Below are 17720 nucleotides of genomic sequence, written 5' to 3' on the forward strand. Positions count from 1 at the left end.
GTTATTATATTGTAGTAAATATGTAATTTTGTTGGTTATTATGTACTAAAATAAATAAATACAAATATATATATATATATATGTATTAATATATATTTGTTAAATAGTTTTATTTTTTTTTTAATTTTGGAAAATAACTTACTGAAAATATGACTTTAGTCCTTGAAACTTAAGTTTCTCCACATAAAACCCGACATAAGTTTTTTACTGGAATAAAACTCATTGACTAGATTTCACATCAGCAAATTCCTTAATTATATTTGACTTTACACATTTAAAAAATTTTGATGCCCAAAACACCCCTATTTGAATGTTTGATTTACACAATTAATTCCATACAAATTGTAAGGGAAAATTAATGATTTAAAAAAAATAAAAAAAATAATAAATTCATTGCATAATATATAATAACAATAAAATATTCCTAATAAATGTATTAATACATGCTTAGTTAATTTAATAAAATTATATTTTACGTATAAATGTAGGGAAATTATTTCACACACACACACACACACACACACACGCATACATATAACAACAAAAAAAGCATGCTTGACATACATAAAATTCATGCAAAATAATTTACCTACATAATAAAGCAACCCCAAATATATGCAAAATAATATACCTACATAAAAAATGTTATTATTTTATTCAATACTAGTTTACCTATTCTTTGTTCATATAATAATAAAATGTGCCCAATATATATAATGATACATACAAAATAAAATACCTACATAATGAAGAAATGTTATTTAATTCAAAATTAATTTACTTACAAAATAAAGCAATTATTTTTTTATTGAAGATTAATTTACCTATTATTTGGACATATATCTTATAATAATAAAATGTGCCAAATATATGTAATAATACATGGAAAATAAATTACCTACGAAATAAAAGAATGTTATTTGATTCAATATTAATTTACCTACAAAATATATGTTATTTGCTCATCATAAATTTAAATATAGGTAGATTAATTAGTTTAATATGTTTGATCATATATGTAGTAATGTGCATGTATATGTATATGTATATGTATATGTGTGTGTGTGTGTGTGTGTGTGTGTGTGTGAACGTATAGTAATATTATATACATAGGTAAACTACATATGGGTACATTTATACATACATACATACATACATACATACATACATACATATATATATATATATATATATATATATATTGAGCTTATGCTAGTAATATATACATTGGAACATATATATGTGTGTGTTTGGGATAATAATATGTGCAATAATTATATTTTCATTGTAATTAAGGTGAGTAATAACATTTATTTATTTTTATTTTGAATATTGTGGTACAAATTGTAAATATTTTGTAATTATAGGTCAATTACTTCTATACTTGGCAGTCATTTTTAAATTTGGGTTTTATTTGGATATTTATAACTAGGTGGGTTTTTATCTAGGAAATAAGAGTTGTAAGGGTTTATATATAAAGAACCCAATAATTTATAACGGGCATTAGTTGTGGTCAATTAGTAATCGACAACGACATTAGCATATGATGTTAGATCTCAATTTACCATGGGTACAATCCGTGGTTATATTGCATATCACAACAGGCATAGCTCGTGAGATAATAGATGAAACAAATGATAGAGAATGCTTCTAATTATTGGCTCTAAGATGGTCTCTTTGTTAATAGGGTAATAAACACAAAAGTTCAATGGTCTCTTTGTTAATGGTGAGTAACACAAGTTATAAGAAAGTAAAAGGTGTAAAAGACTCATCCATAAGTCACTTAGTACCAAAGTTATAAAAATCGTTAGGCGCTAGTCGGGCGACGAGCTGGGGTCTAGCGCCTAGCTGGGCTAGGTAGATTTATATTTTTTATATGGATTTATTATATAATATATGAATAAGTATATCTTTACAACAAAAAAAACATACTTTAATAGGGAATTTGAGAAAGATAAAATTAAAAATAAAAGAATACATAAATAAATATTTATTATAAGATATGAGTATTATGTAAAATTTTAAAAATTTTCTAGGATCAAAAGTTTTAAATTGTTATTGGGCCTCACAAGACTTTTAATAAAAGAAATCCTAACCACAAACCAATAACCGTCACCCACCCACCTCACTTTTCTCTCAAACGGCTAAATTTTCTAGATAATTGGGCCAAAGAAATAGTTAATTAATAAGTTTTTTTTTAATATTTTTGCTTTTACCTGGCATGGGAGATTGAGATTCACCCTCTTACTCTTTTATCCTTGTCCATCTAAGGCCATCTCCAACCGAAGGGTCCAGAGGGCCAGAGGGCCGAAAATAGCTCTAAAACCGTCTCCAACCGAGGGCTAGGCCAGAGGGCTCTGGAATCTGGGAGGGCCCCACGGGATCGGAGAGGGCTGGAGGGCTGGAGGGCTGGCTGCTTTCGGCCAGCCAGCCAGCCCTAGGCTAGCTATTTTTTTTTAATGATTTCCTATTGCTGTCGGTTATAGCCGACAGCATTAAAGATATTCTTTTTTTTTTTAATAGTTCTACTATTAGTGTCGGTTATAACCGACACTAATAGTTTGAAATGTTTTTTAATATAACGGCTAGTAGCCGTTGTATTATTAGGCCTCTTTTTTTTTCTTTTTTTTTTAATGAATTTAAACTTCTTTTTTTTTTTTTTTTTAATGAATGTAAACTTCTTTTTTTCCCCTTTTTTTTTTCTTTTCATATGAATCAAATTTTGTTTCATATTTTTTTTCAATTCTATTTTTTTCGTATAACTTCCTAGGCCATTTATACAACATTAAATTGTAGTTTTTAAATTTAAATTGTGTTTGGCCCTATGGCCCTTTGGCCCTCGGTTGGAGACGGTTTTTTGTGACAGGGCTAAAACGAGCCCTTTGGCCCTCTGGCCCTCGGTTGGAGACGGAGGCAAATATGGCCATGTACTGTTCATTAAAATATTAATATCTTGGGGAATCTTGGAGGGCCAGAGGGCTCAAACGAGCCCTCTGGCCAGCCCTCGGTTGGAGATAGCCTAATAGCTTTAATACAATAGATTCTCTCTGCAGATCGTGAAGTCTCTCTCCTCTCACTCTTTGCAATCTACTCTCATCCTCCTCTCTCATTCTGTCTCTGCATAAACCACCTTCCCTCCCATCTTCGTCCTCTGGGGTTTGTGCAGAACCCACCTTCAGAACCATCTTCTGCATAACCCATCTTCACTCAATAAAGCATAACAATAAGTTTGAGGCAGTCAGAAATTGCAAATGCGAGTTGTAGATGTGAGTTGCAGATGGTGAATCGGTTGCAGATGGTGACGAATCGAAATTGCAAAACCCGCCTAGACTACCGCCTAATCCTCTCTGCTTTTTGTAAACGTCTTGGCCAAAATCGGAGCGGGGCCCCACCTCCGAGCTCCTAGGGTGATTTTTAGAACATTGCTTAGTACTACAGTCTAATGGTATTCCTCTTCATTTATAAGTGAAAGGTTTTGAGTTTGATTTTCGCCAAAGATGAAGTTGAATCGCATTACTATGGCAAGCCCATTATAGGGCAATCCACTCATCCACCCGTTTTGTGTAGATACTATTATTTAAATAAAATTAAAAATTAAAAAATTAAAAAAAAAAAAAAAAAAAAAGACTCCTTCATAATCTCCACTACGAATAATAAGGGAGAGTTCGGCTAAGCTACACAATGGGCAGTCTAACTTGATATTGAATTCATCATATATGAGATTCGAACCTAAGAGCTCTCAATTCTAAGCGAACATGAATATTACCAGACCGTAGTACTGAATGACAATAAATTAAATCAATTAATATTAAAAATGCAGCAACACAAGGCTTTGTTTATATTAGTCTCGTACGAAGATGAGAAAACTCCCCTACAGACTACATACTTAAGTCTTTTAACTCTAATTAATAGGATGATAAGCAAAACCACTTTCTCACATAAGATCCAATATCACAGAAGTTAGGTATTAAATTTCTACTTATGTATTTCAAGTTTAGGGGGGCTATTCAATTGAGAATTTGAGAGATTTTAATGGATTTATAAATTCATAAATTTTTATGGAGTTTAACTGATTTATAGAGATTCTACGTAAAATTTTAATTCAATTCTCTCAAAATCTTATAGGGAGATGTGAGATTTGTGGATGCTTAAAATACACTACAAAATCTCTCCAATTTCCTATAATTCCTCAACTTTTCCAAATTCTTTAAATTCAAATTTTAATTGAATACACCTGAAATGTTATAAACTTCTTTGAAATTACAATTGAATACATCCGGATTTATAAGGATTTTAATAAATTATCTTAAAATTCTGATTGAATACACATTGAATTTCAGAGAATCACTTAAAATCCTAATTGAATACCTCTAAATTCATTAAAAGAATTAAAATCCCTCAAAATTCCAAATGAATACACCCCCTAAAATTCTATTATTCCGGGTTTAAAAAAAAAAAACAAAAAAACAAAAACAGTCTTTTTTCAAAGATAGTTGCGAGGTGTCAAGCGTGGTAATGTGATGCCACAGCTTTGAAGCACCTAAAGAATTTTTGCAACGGAAGATCCCAAAATTTGAACACTCTTTTGTTTCATCTGAGTTTTTTGGGCGTTCCATTTTGTTTGGTAACTTTCCGGAAATAGAACTATAATTAGAAACTTCCATCATACAGAAAATTGTGTCGGATAGGTGGCGGAGGCCCTAGCCGGAGGGGTCTCTCTCTCTCTCCCCCTCCTCACAACTCCCAATAATACTTTAAGCAAATATAATCCAATCCCAATCCATTTGAAGGACCTGTTGTTGTTTGGAGTTTCAATTTCTTGGGGTTGTTTTTGGAGGTAATTGAGAAACTTGGGTTCTGATCTGATAAACCCTTTTGTCTGTTAATTTGATTGCCATGAGGATTTGAGGTGGAAGGATTTGCGAAGTTGGTTTTTGTTTTGCTTGTTGATCAAGTTTTTCTGGGTGGAGTTGAAGGATTTGAAATTCTGGGGGTTTCTTAGGGCTTTTGGTTGGAGAGGATTTGGAAAGTACCCACCTGGCTGTTGAGTTGGTGGGGTTGCTGGAAAATTTGGGGTCAAATTCTGTCTCTTTTTGTTGCATTTGGGAGATTTCTCTGGAATTTGGAAAAGCTTCAAGACTTGGAAAGTTGGTAACTAATATTTCATCTGCAACTAGTTTTTCCTTTCATTTGAGCTAAAAGGTTGAAGCATTAGATAAATCTATTTGTTGAACATTTGGAATCATATCTCATGGACTTGTTTTTTTAGTTCTTCATACATCTAGGATTGATTTGTCGTTCTTTCGAAAACCTTGAGAGCTCGAAAACCGTATTGTAGTTGTATAATCTGCTGTAGGTTTTATAGCTCTTCAGCTTTGTTGCCGTAGAAATAGAGACATACAGACATTTCCTGACTCCAAAAACATGGATATAAGTAATGAGGCCAGTGTTGAACCATTTCCTATTGGACCTTCAACCATTGTTGGCCGGACGATCGCTTTCAGGGTTTTATTTTGCAAGTCAATGTCACATTTGAGGCATCAAATATTTCGTATCTGTTTAAGTCTCGTCTATAGATTCAAGAACTTTTTGGCTCCCATGTTCTCATGGTTGCATCCCCGAAACCCTCAAGGGATATTGGCAATGGTGACAATCATTGCTTTTCTGTTGAAACGATATACGAATGTCAAAGTCAAGGCGGAAATGGCTTATCGAAGGAAATTCTGGAGAAATATGATGAGAACGGCATTGACCTATGAGGAGTGGGCTCATGCTGCTAGGATGCTTGATAAAGAGGCACCGAAGATGAATGAATCAGACCTTTATGACGAAGAAGTAGTTAGGAACAAGCTTCAAGAGCTCCACCACCGTCGTGAAGAGGGTTCTCTCCGAGATATCATGTTCTGCATGAGAGCAGATCTTGTTAGAAATCTCGGTAATATGTGCAACCCTGAGCTTCACAAGGAGAAACTTCATGTTCCCAAACTCATCAAGGAATACATACATGAGGTCTCAACTCAGTTGAGAATGGTTTGTGATTCAGATTCAGAAGAGCTCTCGTTGGAAGAAAAGCTGGCTTTCATGCATGAAACTAGACATGCTTTTGGGAGAACTGCCTTGCTCTTGAGTGGGGGCGCTTCTCTTGGGTCTTTCCATGTTGGTGTGGTTAAAACGTTGGTCGAACATAAGCTTTTGCCGAGAATAATTGCTGGTTCCAGTGTAGGATCCATTATGTGTTCTGTTGTTGCCACTAGGTCTTGGCCTGAGCTCCAGAGCTTTTTTGAGGATTCTTGGCACTCATTGCAGTTTTTTGATCAGATGGGTGGGATTTTTACAGTTGTCAAGAGGGTCATGACACGTGGGGCAGTTCATGAGATCAGGCAGTTACAAATGATGCTAAGGCATCTAACGAGTAACCTGACGTTTCAAGAAGCTTATGACATGACAGGTCGAATTCTTGGGATAACTGTTTGCTCGCCGAGGAAGCATGAGCCACCTAGATGCCTTAATTACTTGACTTCGACCTAGTTTGGGAGTGAGGTGCTTAAAAAAAAAGCACCCATGAAAAAAAGCTGTGAGGGTTTTAGGTGTTTGGTAAACTGAAAAAAAAGGGCTTATTTTGGAAGCTGTTGTGAGAATAAGCTGAAATCAAAGGAAAAAGCTTAAGCTGCTATTTGTAGCTTTGGAAAACTGGTTTTTTTTCAAAGCACACGGAGCTACAGTGCTTCTTTAATGAAAAGACCTACTATTAGACTACTTTTTTTTCCAAAAGCACTTTTACAAAAAAGTTTACCAAACACTATGCTGATTTATTTCACAGCCGCTTATTCTCACAGCACAGCCGCTTATTCTCACAGCAACTTTTTTTCAAAGCACAGCTATACCAAACCAGCCCTTCACCTCATGTTGTCATATGGAGTGCAGTGACAGCTTCTTGTGCTTTTCCTGGCCTTTTTGAGGCTCAGGAACTAATGGCAAAGGATAGAAGTGGAGAGATTGTTCCATATCATCCTCCTTTTAATTTGGGTCCAGAGGAAGGGTCGATGCCAGTGCGTAGGTGGAGGGATGGTAGCTTGGAGATAGATTTACCTATGATGCAACTGAAAGAACTGTTCAACGTTAATCATTTTATTGTCAGTCAGGCAAATCCTCATATTGCACCATTGTTGAGGCTAAAGGAATTTGTGAGAGCTTGTGGAGGAAACTTTGCTGCTAAGGTATTGTTTGATGGACCTCAATACAGATCCTTTTGACATTTATGATTTTATCCAATTTTTTTTGCTTCTCTCGCTGTCTTTTTTTTTTTTTTTTTTTTTTGATAATTAGGAATATGAAATGGCTTATGCTTGTCAACATGCAATGAAATGTTGTACGATCATCTAGCACTAAAGGTATCCTCAGCAGCAAGCCGAAAAGAAAAAAAAGGTAATCCTCAGTTGGGATAACAGCTGATGCAAAAGCCCTGGATGCGTCACCAAGATGTGGTTAGATTTGTACTGGCTTAAGAATTATTTGTTTTGAACTAAGCTTCAGGCCACATCTTTACGGACTTGTCCGATGCCTTTGCAAAAAGCATTCTTGATCAATTGAATTAGTCTGTCATCTTGGTTAATTAGCAAGCACCTTATTGACAGTGTAGGAACATTAAGCTAGAATTTCTTATCATTTGTGCATTGGTTGTAATATATTCTTTGGATTCTTTTCAGTCTGTTACATGATTTTGTTACGTTGACATTCTGATGAGATGAATATTAATCCATTTTAGTATTTAACTATGTAGCTTGCTCATCTTGCTGAAATGGAGGTGAAGCATAGATGTAATCAGATCCTGGAACTTGGTTTTCCATTAGGTGGACTTGCCAAGCTGTTCGCTCAAGATTGGGAGGGTGACGTTACTGTTGTTATGCCAGCTACACTTGCTCAGGTACGCGGAGAAAATAATGATTATGATGGTCAGAGTATCGGCTAGGCATTAACTACTGAATTAGGTGCTCGTTGTTTCCATGGAACCATACTTACAGTTCTTTCTAAAACTTCGGTTAAAGTATTTGATAACTACATTGAAGATTGATCACAGTCAACTTTACCAAATTTTGTTAGGGACTATTTTGAAGATATCTTTCTATTTTCTTTAATCATCTGGATCATTTTTAATAATCCTTGATGGAGACTAACTAGCGTTTTGTTTTTCTGACATATTTACCAGTACTCTAAAATTATACAAAACCCAACACATATTGAGCTTCAAAAGGCAGCCAACCAAGGTAGAAGGTGCACTTGGGAGAAGCTCTCGGCCATAAAAGCAAACTGTGGCATTGAGCTTGCTCTTGATGAGTGTGTTGTAATTCTCAACCACATGCGTAGACTCAAAAGGAGTGCAGAAAGAGCTGCGGCTTCTTCTTCTTCTCATGGCCTAGCTAGTACAAACAAATTCAGTGCATCCAGAAGAATTCCGTCTTGGAATTGCATTGCTCGAGAGAATTCAAGTGGTTCCCTTGAAGAAGACCTCATTGGAGATGGTGGTTCCTCATTTCATCATGGTGTTGGCGCATCTACCAGTGGAGTTCATTCTGGTAAAAGCTTTCAAACCCACCGTAATATACATGATGGAAGTGACAGTGAATGCGAGAGCATTGATTTTAATTCCTGGACAAGATCTGGTGGACCCTTGATGAGGACAACATCAGCAAATAAACTCATCGACTTTGTCCAAGATTTGGACATTGATGCTGAATTGAACAGAAGTGTGCTGACTAATCCTAACTCAATGACGCTTCAGATGGGAGGCAATAATCATTACTATCAAAGCCCGAGAGATACAACACCTGAAAGAAGTCCTGAAAGCATAAAATTTGGTAAGAGGGAGTTTGGAAGCATGGTTTCAGCAAATGGTTCTAGCATCACGGTGACTGAAGGTGATCTGTTGCAGCCTGAAAGGATACATAATGGGATTGTATTTAATGTTGTGAAGAAAGAAACATTGTCAAGTAGGAGTAGTAATGACGGGGAAAATTACGGGAGTGAAGAAGCTGAATGTGTGCAACTTGACGTTCTGGAAAATGACATGGACGCTAGGTCTGCATATGAAGATGATGATGCCGATATCACTTCCGCAGCCTTCTTAAATGAAACGGAACCCGATTGCCTGTCAACGGATCAACCTAAGGAAGAAGATTGTAATCATCAGAGCACTGTGGATGGCTAATTTGAAGGTACGTTCTGCTTACGTATTTTATTCGACAATTCGATCCAAAATAAATAATGTAGTTGCTTGAAGCTTACGTTTCAGCGTTGCACTCATTTGCTTCTGCAGTAATTAGTAAAAGAAATTGATCTTGAGCTCTGCATACATGTAGCCCATGACTCTGTAAATTACTTGCTTACACAAGTTTGTACACGATTGTGATTCATATGGATCAATGAATGAAAAAAGGAATACTCTCTGTGCAATAGGAAGTTTTAGAAATATTCTCATGGTCGCTCATCCGTAGATTTAATATCAATATTAGGCCTGGCAAATGGGTCGTGTCTGTTGTGTTCGTGTCATTTTCGTGTAATACATGTTATCTTAACGGGTCGTGTTGTGTCACACCTGTTATCTTAACAGGTTGGATCACTTTACCCAACAGTTAAAATGACCCAACCCGTTATGACCCGTTTAAAATTTTTTTTTTCCTTAAATTTGCACAAACCACACATTGCCACATAAATATTACTTCAGAATATTAAAACACATTTGTCGTTTAAGTACTACATTTACACTTGAAAATAAGAGCCTAATAAAAAAAACATCCATACACTACTAGTTTATTACAAAATATTAAATGTGCAAGGATATGCAAAATGAAAGAGTTTTTGTTTTCAAGGTTGTGAAGCCTTTCTCAAAAGTATAAACCTTGCCAATGAAACTCAAAGTTTGCATGTTATTCCTTTTACAAAATCCTCAATTTTCATCTATCTTCATGGGGAAATTGTATTGGAACTTTCGCTTGATCATCATGGGGAAATTTTTTGTTTATAACCGTTGAAAAGTTTTGTCTCATTACTTGATCTTTGAATGCTTGTTTTTTACAATTTTTGGCGTATGCGATCTTGAAGCATATACAAACAAGTTTGATGGTTGGATCATTGAAATTAGTTTCGTAGAATGAATATCCCATCAAAATGATAGATCCACTAACACTTGGAGTTTATTTATACTTTCATTAAGTATAACATAAAATTTTGTGATATCCACTTGTGTAAATATTTTAAATTGAAGATCGAATTCATTCATTGTATTCATATAGGATCAAGGAGTGTAGCTGTAAAAAATCATCAAAATCGGAGTTAAAATAACAGTTAAATTGTGATTTTTGGTTTATAACCGTCGAAAAGTTTTGTCCCGTTACTTGATCTTTGAATGCTTGTTTTTTACGATTTTTGGCGTATGCGATCTCGAAGCATATACAAACAAGTTTGACGGTTGAATCGTTGAAATTAGTTTTGTAGAATGAATATCCCATCAAAATGATAGATTCACTAACACTTGGAGTTTATTTATACTTTCATTAAGTATAACATAAGATTTTGTGGTATCCACTTGTGTAAATATTTTAAATTGAAAATCGAATTCATTCATTGTATTCATATAGGGTTAAGGAGTGTAACTGTAAAAAAAATCATCAAAATCGGAGTTAAAATAACCGTTAAATTGTGATTTTTCGTTTATAACCATCGAAAAGTTTTGTCCCGTTACTTGATCTCTGAATGTTTGTATTTTTGCGATTTTTGGCGTATGCGATCTCAAAGCATATACAAACAAGTTTGACGGTTGGATCGTTGAAATTAGTTTTAGAGAATTCGTATCTCATCAAGTTCAATGATATATATGTATATACATATATTTCTTAAGTAGATTTAAATTTATTTATTTTGTACGTATAAGTTTATAACACTTGAAAAATTAAATGGTATGTATATTTAAGCCGATCGAATGGTCACCAATTTATTTAACATATAGTTTTTAGGGCTATAAAATTGTTAAATTAATATATATATATATATATATATATATATATAATTATTATAGTATTTTTTAGGGTTATAAAATTATAAAATTAATATTTTGCATATCGTGTATCGTGTGATCCACGTGTATACCTGAACCAACCCGTTATCTTAACATGTGTTTATCGGGTTACCCGATAACGACCTAATTCGTTATTGTGTCGACCTGAACACCTGTTAATTTTGTGTCGTGTTGTGTTGGGTTTATTGGGTAGTGTCAAGAATTGCCAAGCATAATCAATATTTGGAAACAAATTGATGTGCGTTTAATGATTTATCTCAACTCTTGATATCAAATCAAATGGTTGTAACCTTGAATCATGTCAAACCCCCTTAGTTAGAATGAGATTCCAACTCAACACGTTTCCTTTTGAGATTTTGAGAAGAGTTGCTCTTTGGAGAGCACGGTGTGATGAAAGTTGTAAGTTGTGTTTAGGGAGGGAATTATTATTTATCGTTGGCCTGTATGGTAGAATCAGTCAGAGGCCTAAGAAACAGTAATTTACCATGTGACAGATATCAACGGTTCGAGTCTGCTTATCTTTATCTCGCGAATTAGCCGATACCAAGCTATATGATATCATCCAATAACGTTCATGTGAGCAAAAGTTAAGAAACTTGATTGTGGATGGATGATGTCGCATGGAATTTCTTGTCACACCACTTGTGATAAAATATTGCACAACTTTGTCATCCCTAAAACGTATTTCATGTGTTACACTTATTTAATTTTAATTATATATCTAAATTTAGGCACCAAGGCTTGTCTTGTCCCAAAGGTGAAGATAAATTTATATAAAAATAACAAAAACTGTAACAAGATAAATTCATAAACAGAAGCGCTCAAGATAATATATATAAAAGAAAGCAATAAAATCACATAGCTTTTGATATTAGCGGTTGAAGCTTTGATTTTAAGAAAGGTGAGCGAAGGTAATGTTACTTCTTCTCGTGGAAACGCTTGAAATGATCCTTCTTTCTTTTTCTTTTGGTTACAAAAAGTCTAGCGAGATTAGATACTCTCACCATAATGTATATCCACAATTTTGATTCGGAAGGACTTACACATGATAACTAACTGTCAACTAACATAAATATAAATTTAAGTATAAATTTACAGATCATGCACTAACGAAAACAACTGCTAGCAACGAAAATTAATAGTAGCACCAACGAGAACCGTTAACAATGAGAAAGCAATGAAATCCTTTAGCTGCTAAAATATTAATCTTTGACAAACTAATTGAGTTGTCGTAGGTGCCTCATCTTTTCCTTTCTTGCTTTTATAATGTGTCCAAAGAGGACCGACTTCTTTTCTGGTTCTGCTGCTTCATAATCATAATGGAGAGAGAGGACTTCTTTTCCTAAAAAGGAGAGAGTGGGACTAATGGGTTCCAATTTTCACACGCACAAACATGACATCCAATACCAACGGGGACACCCCTTTTCAAGGTATGAAAGTTCTAGAACCTGAATTGGGATTCCACTTGTAATTATGTATATATCACATACTTAAAAGTATTAAACATTTTAGCATTCTTGGAATATTTTATTGTGTTTCGAGCGTCCGAAGTAATACAAAGTCTTTTCTTCTTTGGATGTGGATTTCATACTACGAAGAAGTTAAAGTTTTACCATAAAACTAATAGAAAATATGAATAGTAACTCGATTGAACTCACACAAGGAGCTTTCTTACCTAATGGCGTTACAGGACGTCGACATTGGCTAGTGAGGAGATTAGGCGGCAATTAAAAGAGATGCTTGAAAAGGTTATGGTTGGCCCAATACATCCTCTTGTGCCTTGCCCCTTTCTCTAAAAGGGTCTTGGTGTCAAAGAAGGATCTAATTACACCACTTTGCCAAAGTAAGCGCATGTAAAATTTTTTTTTTCTTAATGTGGGATTCATACTTTCAGCAAAACAGCAATATAGAAAACATGCTAGAACTAGAAAAATCTCAAGCTATACATGGATTAGCTGGAAAAAATACACAGATTTTTTGGAACCATTCGTGATCGTGTCTTGGAAGGCAGAGAAAAGTAGTGGATAGCAAAGAGTCAAACATCATCAGCTTCTTTATCAATGAATGCAAAATGCAATTAAAATACAATATGCGTCGTGTGGATGGTGTCAGTGTGTAGCATGTGTGGGGGTTGGTCCAACATTGCCCACTGAGTTTGGGGAAATTAGGACGACGTGGGTTCAGTTGTCAAAAATATAAAGTACTCGCCGTCTCCCCCAAAGGCCAAAAGGTCGCATCACAGAGAAACTAGAATTGAATATCCAGTTGTGTGCTGTGCGCCTCGGTTTCTCCTGTTGTCTCCGCGTGCGGCCCATCTAATTTATTTAACCATCAGTCGGCGCTCAAGCTGCTAATTCCATCGTTTTCACCTCTCGCCTATATTGTGGAAACTCAAAATTATTATTATTTTTTATTGATTTGGTGTGTCTGATATTTCGTTGCAGGTAAATATTAGAGAAATCAAAATTTTAAATTAAATTTGTAAATCAAATGGTATTGGTTTTGATGATTTGATTATTACTTAAGTATTGATTAACATTCTTATTTTCTATTGGTTCCACATCATTTGATTTATAAAATTTGGTCTTTCTAGTATTACCCTTTGGTTGCTGTCTTCTTACAAATTGATAATTTCGTCATTTTCCTCTATCTACAATTCTACATAATCATGTGTTTGGATGAAGAAATAGGATAGTGCTAAAAGTATTATATTCAAAAAATAAAAGTAAGTTATAAAGTCATATTTAGCTCCAAATAACGCATAAAAGTTACATTTCTATCTATACGGACTCAAATTTAAAGCAGTCAAACTTTTCTAACTTTTATGCATAAATGAGGAATTAAGTTAATTTTAGCATTAAAATTTGTATCTATCAAAGGTGAACGTCTACTTTTTTTTTTTTAAATACTTTTAACTTTCAATTATTTCCAAAGTCACATATGACTTTAAATATGTGACTTTAAATATAACACCAATGTATGCTAATTTCAACTTTCCTCATGGTCCAGAAGTGAGTGTTGTAGTTGAACATATAACTGAAAAGGTTCAGGCAGTAAAGAACGAGGTTGCTGCGAAAACTAACTCAAACAAATTCCAAAAACAGGGTTGCTGCTAATAAACATCGTCGCTCACATGTTTTTCAAGTTGGTGATTCAGTCTTGGTGTTCGTGCAAAAGTAGCGTTTTCCATTAGTCAATACAGTAAGTCTGGCCCATGCAAGATTGTGCACAAAATCAATGACAACGAGTGTGTGGTGGATTTGCTGGCATTGATGGGAATTTGTAGCACTTTCAATGTTATTGATCTGCATCATTTCCATCTTGATGATGTTCCATTATATCTTGATCACTCGATGACGAGTTCTTTACAAGGAGAGGAGACTGACGTAGGAATAAAGAAATTGTTTGACGATGCGGCAGTATAGAAATATTCAGAGTCGTTTAAAGGGATAAAACAATGTTTTTTAATTAGTTTTGGGGTTGTTTTGTTAATTTTGCAACTTTTATTTTATTTTGTATTTATTTCCTTTGTCGTTAGGTTTTGTGGAACTATATAAGCAAAGGCTATAGTTGTATTTCATCAGCTTTTCCATTGAATAAAATTTCCTTACTCTCAAATATTTCTAGAGTTTTAGGAACCTTTTTAGAGGAATCGTTCGTGAACCCTAACCTATACATTCCGTTGCGTCACAACAGGAAAACACAGTTTTGAAGACCCATTTGATTCTTCATGACCTTCAAGCAGAAAATCCCATAATTCACAGCCATAAGAAGCTTTCTCGGTTGAATTCCTCGTGAAGAGAAAAGGAGGGAAAGGAATACTCAGCATGAAGAGTAAAGGAAACGAAGAGACGTAGTAGTGTGCATACCACAACGGGTAAATCACCATTTTTTATTGTATATACTTCGGTTCCCCGGCATGTGGTGGATCATGTAAAGCTTCCTCGTGGCCTAGGAGTGAGTGTTGCAGCTGAACATATGGCTGAAAGTGTTCAGGCAGTAAAGAACGAGGTTGTTGCGAAAACTAGCTCAAACAAATTCCAAAAACATGGCTATCGCTAATAAACACCATCGCTCACAGGTTTTTCAAGTTGGTGATTTAAGTCATGGTGTTCCTGCGAAAGTAGTGTTTTCCATTTAGTCAATACAGTAAGCTTGGCTAATACAAGATTGTGCACAAAATCAAGAGGTATTCATCAATTTATCCCTGAACTTGTAAGGATTGGCCAATTTCCCCTCTCAACTCTTATAATTAGTCAATTTGCACCCTACGGTTAATTTTTTTTAATTTTCCCTCTATTCTTCCTTTAAGTAGGTACCTGCATGATTGCCTTTGAAGGGCAAAAAAGTCAATCTACACCCTAGTGTCATTTTTTCAATTTGCACCCTACTGTCATTTTCCGTTAAGCAGGTTTCCTACACCTTACCAAAGGTAGACAAGGCCGAGGGAGGAGGCGACAGGGTGTGGGCAGTTGCAATCAACAAAAGCAGCATATCCAATGGACTGGGCTGCAAACAGCAGAGGAGGGAGGCGTTGGCAAAAGTCACGGGCTCGACTTGGAGAAAAAGGAAGAAGAAAAGGAAGAAGATAGAAGGTGTAGGGAAAATGACTTTTTTGCCCCTTAAAGGCAGTCGTGCGGATACATACTTAATGGAAGAATAGATGGAAAATAAAAATAAAAAATTAACAGTACAGTGCAAATTGACTAATTATGAGAGTTGAAGGGGGAAATTGGCCAATCCTTACAAGTTCAGAGGGTAAATTGATGAATACTTCCAAAATCAATGACAACGCATGTGTGGTGGACTTGCTGGCATCGATGGGGATTTGTAGCACTTTCAATGTTGCTGATCTGCATCATTTTCATCCTAATAATTGTCGATGCAAATTTCCCCCGTCTTCAGTCTTGATGAAAATGCACTTGCAAAATAATCAACATATTTGATCAAAGACCTAAGCCTCAAGCACCCACGAGGTGGGGGGGGGGAAAGGGTTAGGTCAATGGATCTCTAATGCCTAAGTTAGTTTCTATAAGAGAGTACAATGTTTAGGGCTTTTTTAGGGTTGCCAAAACTCTCAAAATTTGGTAGAATATGAGGTATTTATAGGGATAGGGCTGGCCATGGTGTTTAATAGAGAGATATTCTCTAAATATTCCTAAGATATTTAATAGGAAATAATATCTTGAGATAATGGTGTAATTATCCCTAATTTATTTAAATTAGGATTACTTACTTTGTTGGAGTCAATCTTCAAATGAGAATGTATTAAAGATAGGATTTGGGTAATTAATCCTTATCTTTAATTCCTTGCCAAGGGTAGGTGAGCTGTGGGCAGTCGTATTCAGCTACTTAGACCTTCAGGGATGTTAGCTGCGTGTGAGAGCATCTGAGAAGCCTGCCCATTTATTGAGAGCAATCATGTCTTTCTTGAGTAAAAGTTCACGTGTCGCCTCTAGAATTTTTGAGATTATTTTAGGCTCCACAAATACCCCCACACCTACTATGTTGCACGCATGAAAAAGGCAGTAGATGTAAAAATCCCAAGCTGCTTGGGTTTGTAGAATTGTTTCCCAATTTGAACTTGATATTCTTTCTTGATTTGGAGATAGACTTCTTCTAGGAAAAGGATACCAATTGCCCCCAATGCCTATTTAATTCTGCCTAAAAGAAGGGGATTAAATAAATTTGGGGAACAATCTTTATTCCAACAAGGAAGAGAAGCCAGAGGAAATTTTTATTCCGCATCCCTTAGAGTTCTTCTTTTCTTACCCTTGCAAAGAGTCATCTCTCGTTGTTGTTGTTCTTCTTCGTGCAGCACCAATGTAAGAAAATTTTGAATTTTCTTCTTCTTGAATTTTTTGGGAGTCTTAGGACTTGAAAAATTGGTTCGGCGAGGGCCGATGAGGTGAGAAACGCATGGCAGGGATGCCACCATACAGCTTGGTAGCGCAGCAAGAAGGTCAGTGCGTTGGGGTGCTGAACTCTGCTTGGCTCGGGCTGAGAGGAAAGGGCTACTGGAAAAGGCCCGTGTAGGTGAGATGCGAGAAAGAGGCAGAGTCCGACTCAGGCCAGCTCTCGAGCTTAGGTGGCCTGGGCAGTGTGGCCCAGCCTTGTTTCTTAGGACACCTAGCGTGAGAATGAAAAGGGGATAGGAAGCATAGGCCTCTTCCCGCATTGGGTCAGCCTGCATGCAAAAGAAAGAGGGTCGAGATGCCTTAGGCCTCACTAGGCTACTTGGTGCACGAGGAAGAAGGGAAAGAGGCGCGGCCCTCCTTTGTGCTGGGCTCAGTGGCGCAGGCTGCATATAGGAGAAAGAGTGAGGACTTACGAACTGGGGCCGTGGGGCCTGTCGCTGGGGCATTAGGCTTTGTGGTCTGTAGTTTTTTTTTTACGCATGTCAGGATTAATTCCAACGAGTTGTTTCAAGATTTTCTTGAGGCGTACAAGTATGCGATTCCGTCTGGGATTAAGATGGTGAAAGATGATAACGGCCATGAACTATGCTTCAAAGGTGCCTTTGCTAGGAAGAGAGTTATCAAATTCCATCCATACTACTTTGTGTTAGGATTCACTTTTATGCCGCGTCTTTTCCAAGAGGTGATATGCTCCATGAAATGCGCACCTGCTCAGTGCTCCCCAAATGCAA

General features: G+C 35.9%; 1 protein-coding gene and 1 long non-coding RNA gene across 2 annotated transcripts; both read left to right on the forward strand.

Annotated features, from left to right (window-relative positions):
• Positions 1–4546: 4546 nt before the first annotated feature.
• Positions 4547–9466, forward strand: LOC126598443 (triacylglycerol lipase SDP1-like). Its single transcript, XM_050264809.1, has 4 exons — positions 4547–6527; positions 6893–7217; positions 7781–7924; positions 8207–9466. The coding sequence occupies exons 1-4, from the start codon at positions 5425–5427 to the stop codon at positions 9203–9205; spliced, it is 2571 nt and encodes an 856-aa protein (XP_050120766.1). The 5' UTR covers positions 4547–5424; the 3' UTR covers positions 9206–9466.
• A 3852-nt stretch (positions 9467–13318) lies between these two features.
• Positions 13319–16022, forward strand: LOC126598444 (uncharacterized). The gene is made up of 2 exons (XR_007614829.1): positions 13319–13515; positions 14081–16022. It is a non-coding gene; the product is annotated as an uncharacterized LOC126598444 (long non-coding RNA).
• The last annotated feature ends 1698 nt before the right edge of the window (positions 16023–17720 follow it).

Source organism: Malus sylvestris, chromosome 14 (assembly GCF_916048215.2).
Source record: "Malus sylvestris chromosome 14, drMalSylv7.2, whole genome shotgun sequence".
Lineage (NCBI taxonomy): Eukaryota > Viridiplantae > Streptophyta > Magnoliopsida > Rosales > Rosaceae > Malus > Malus sylvestris.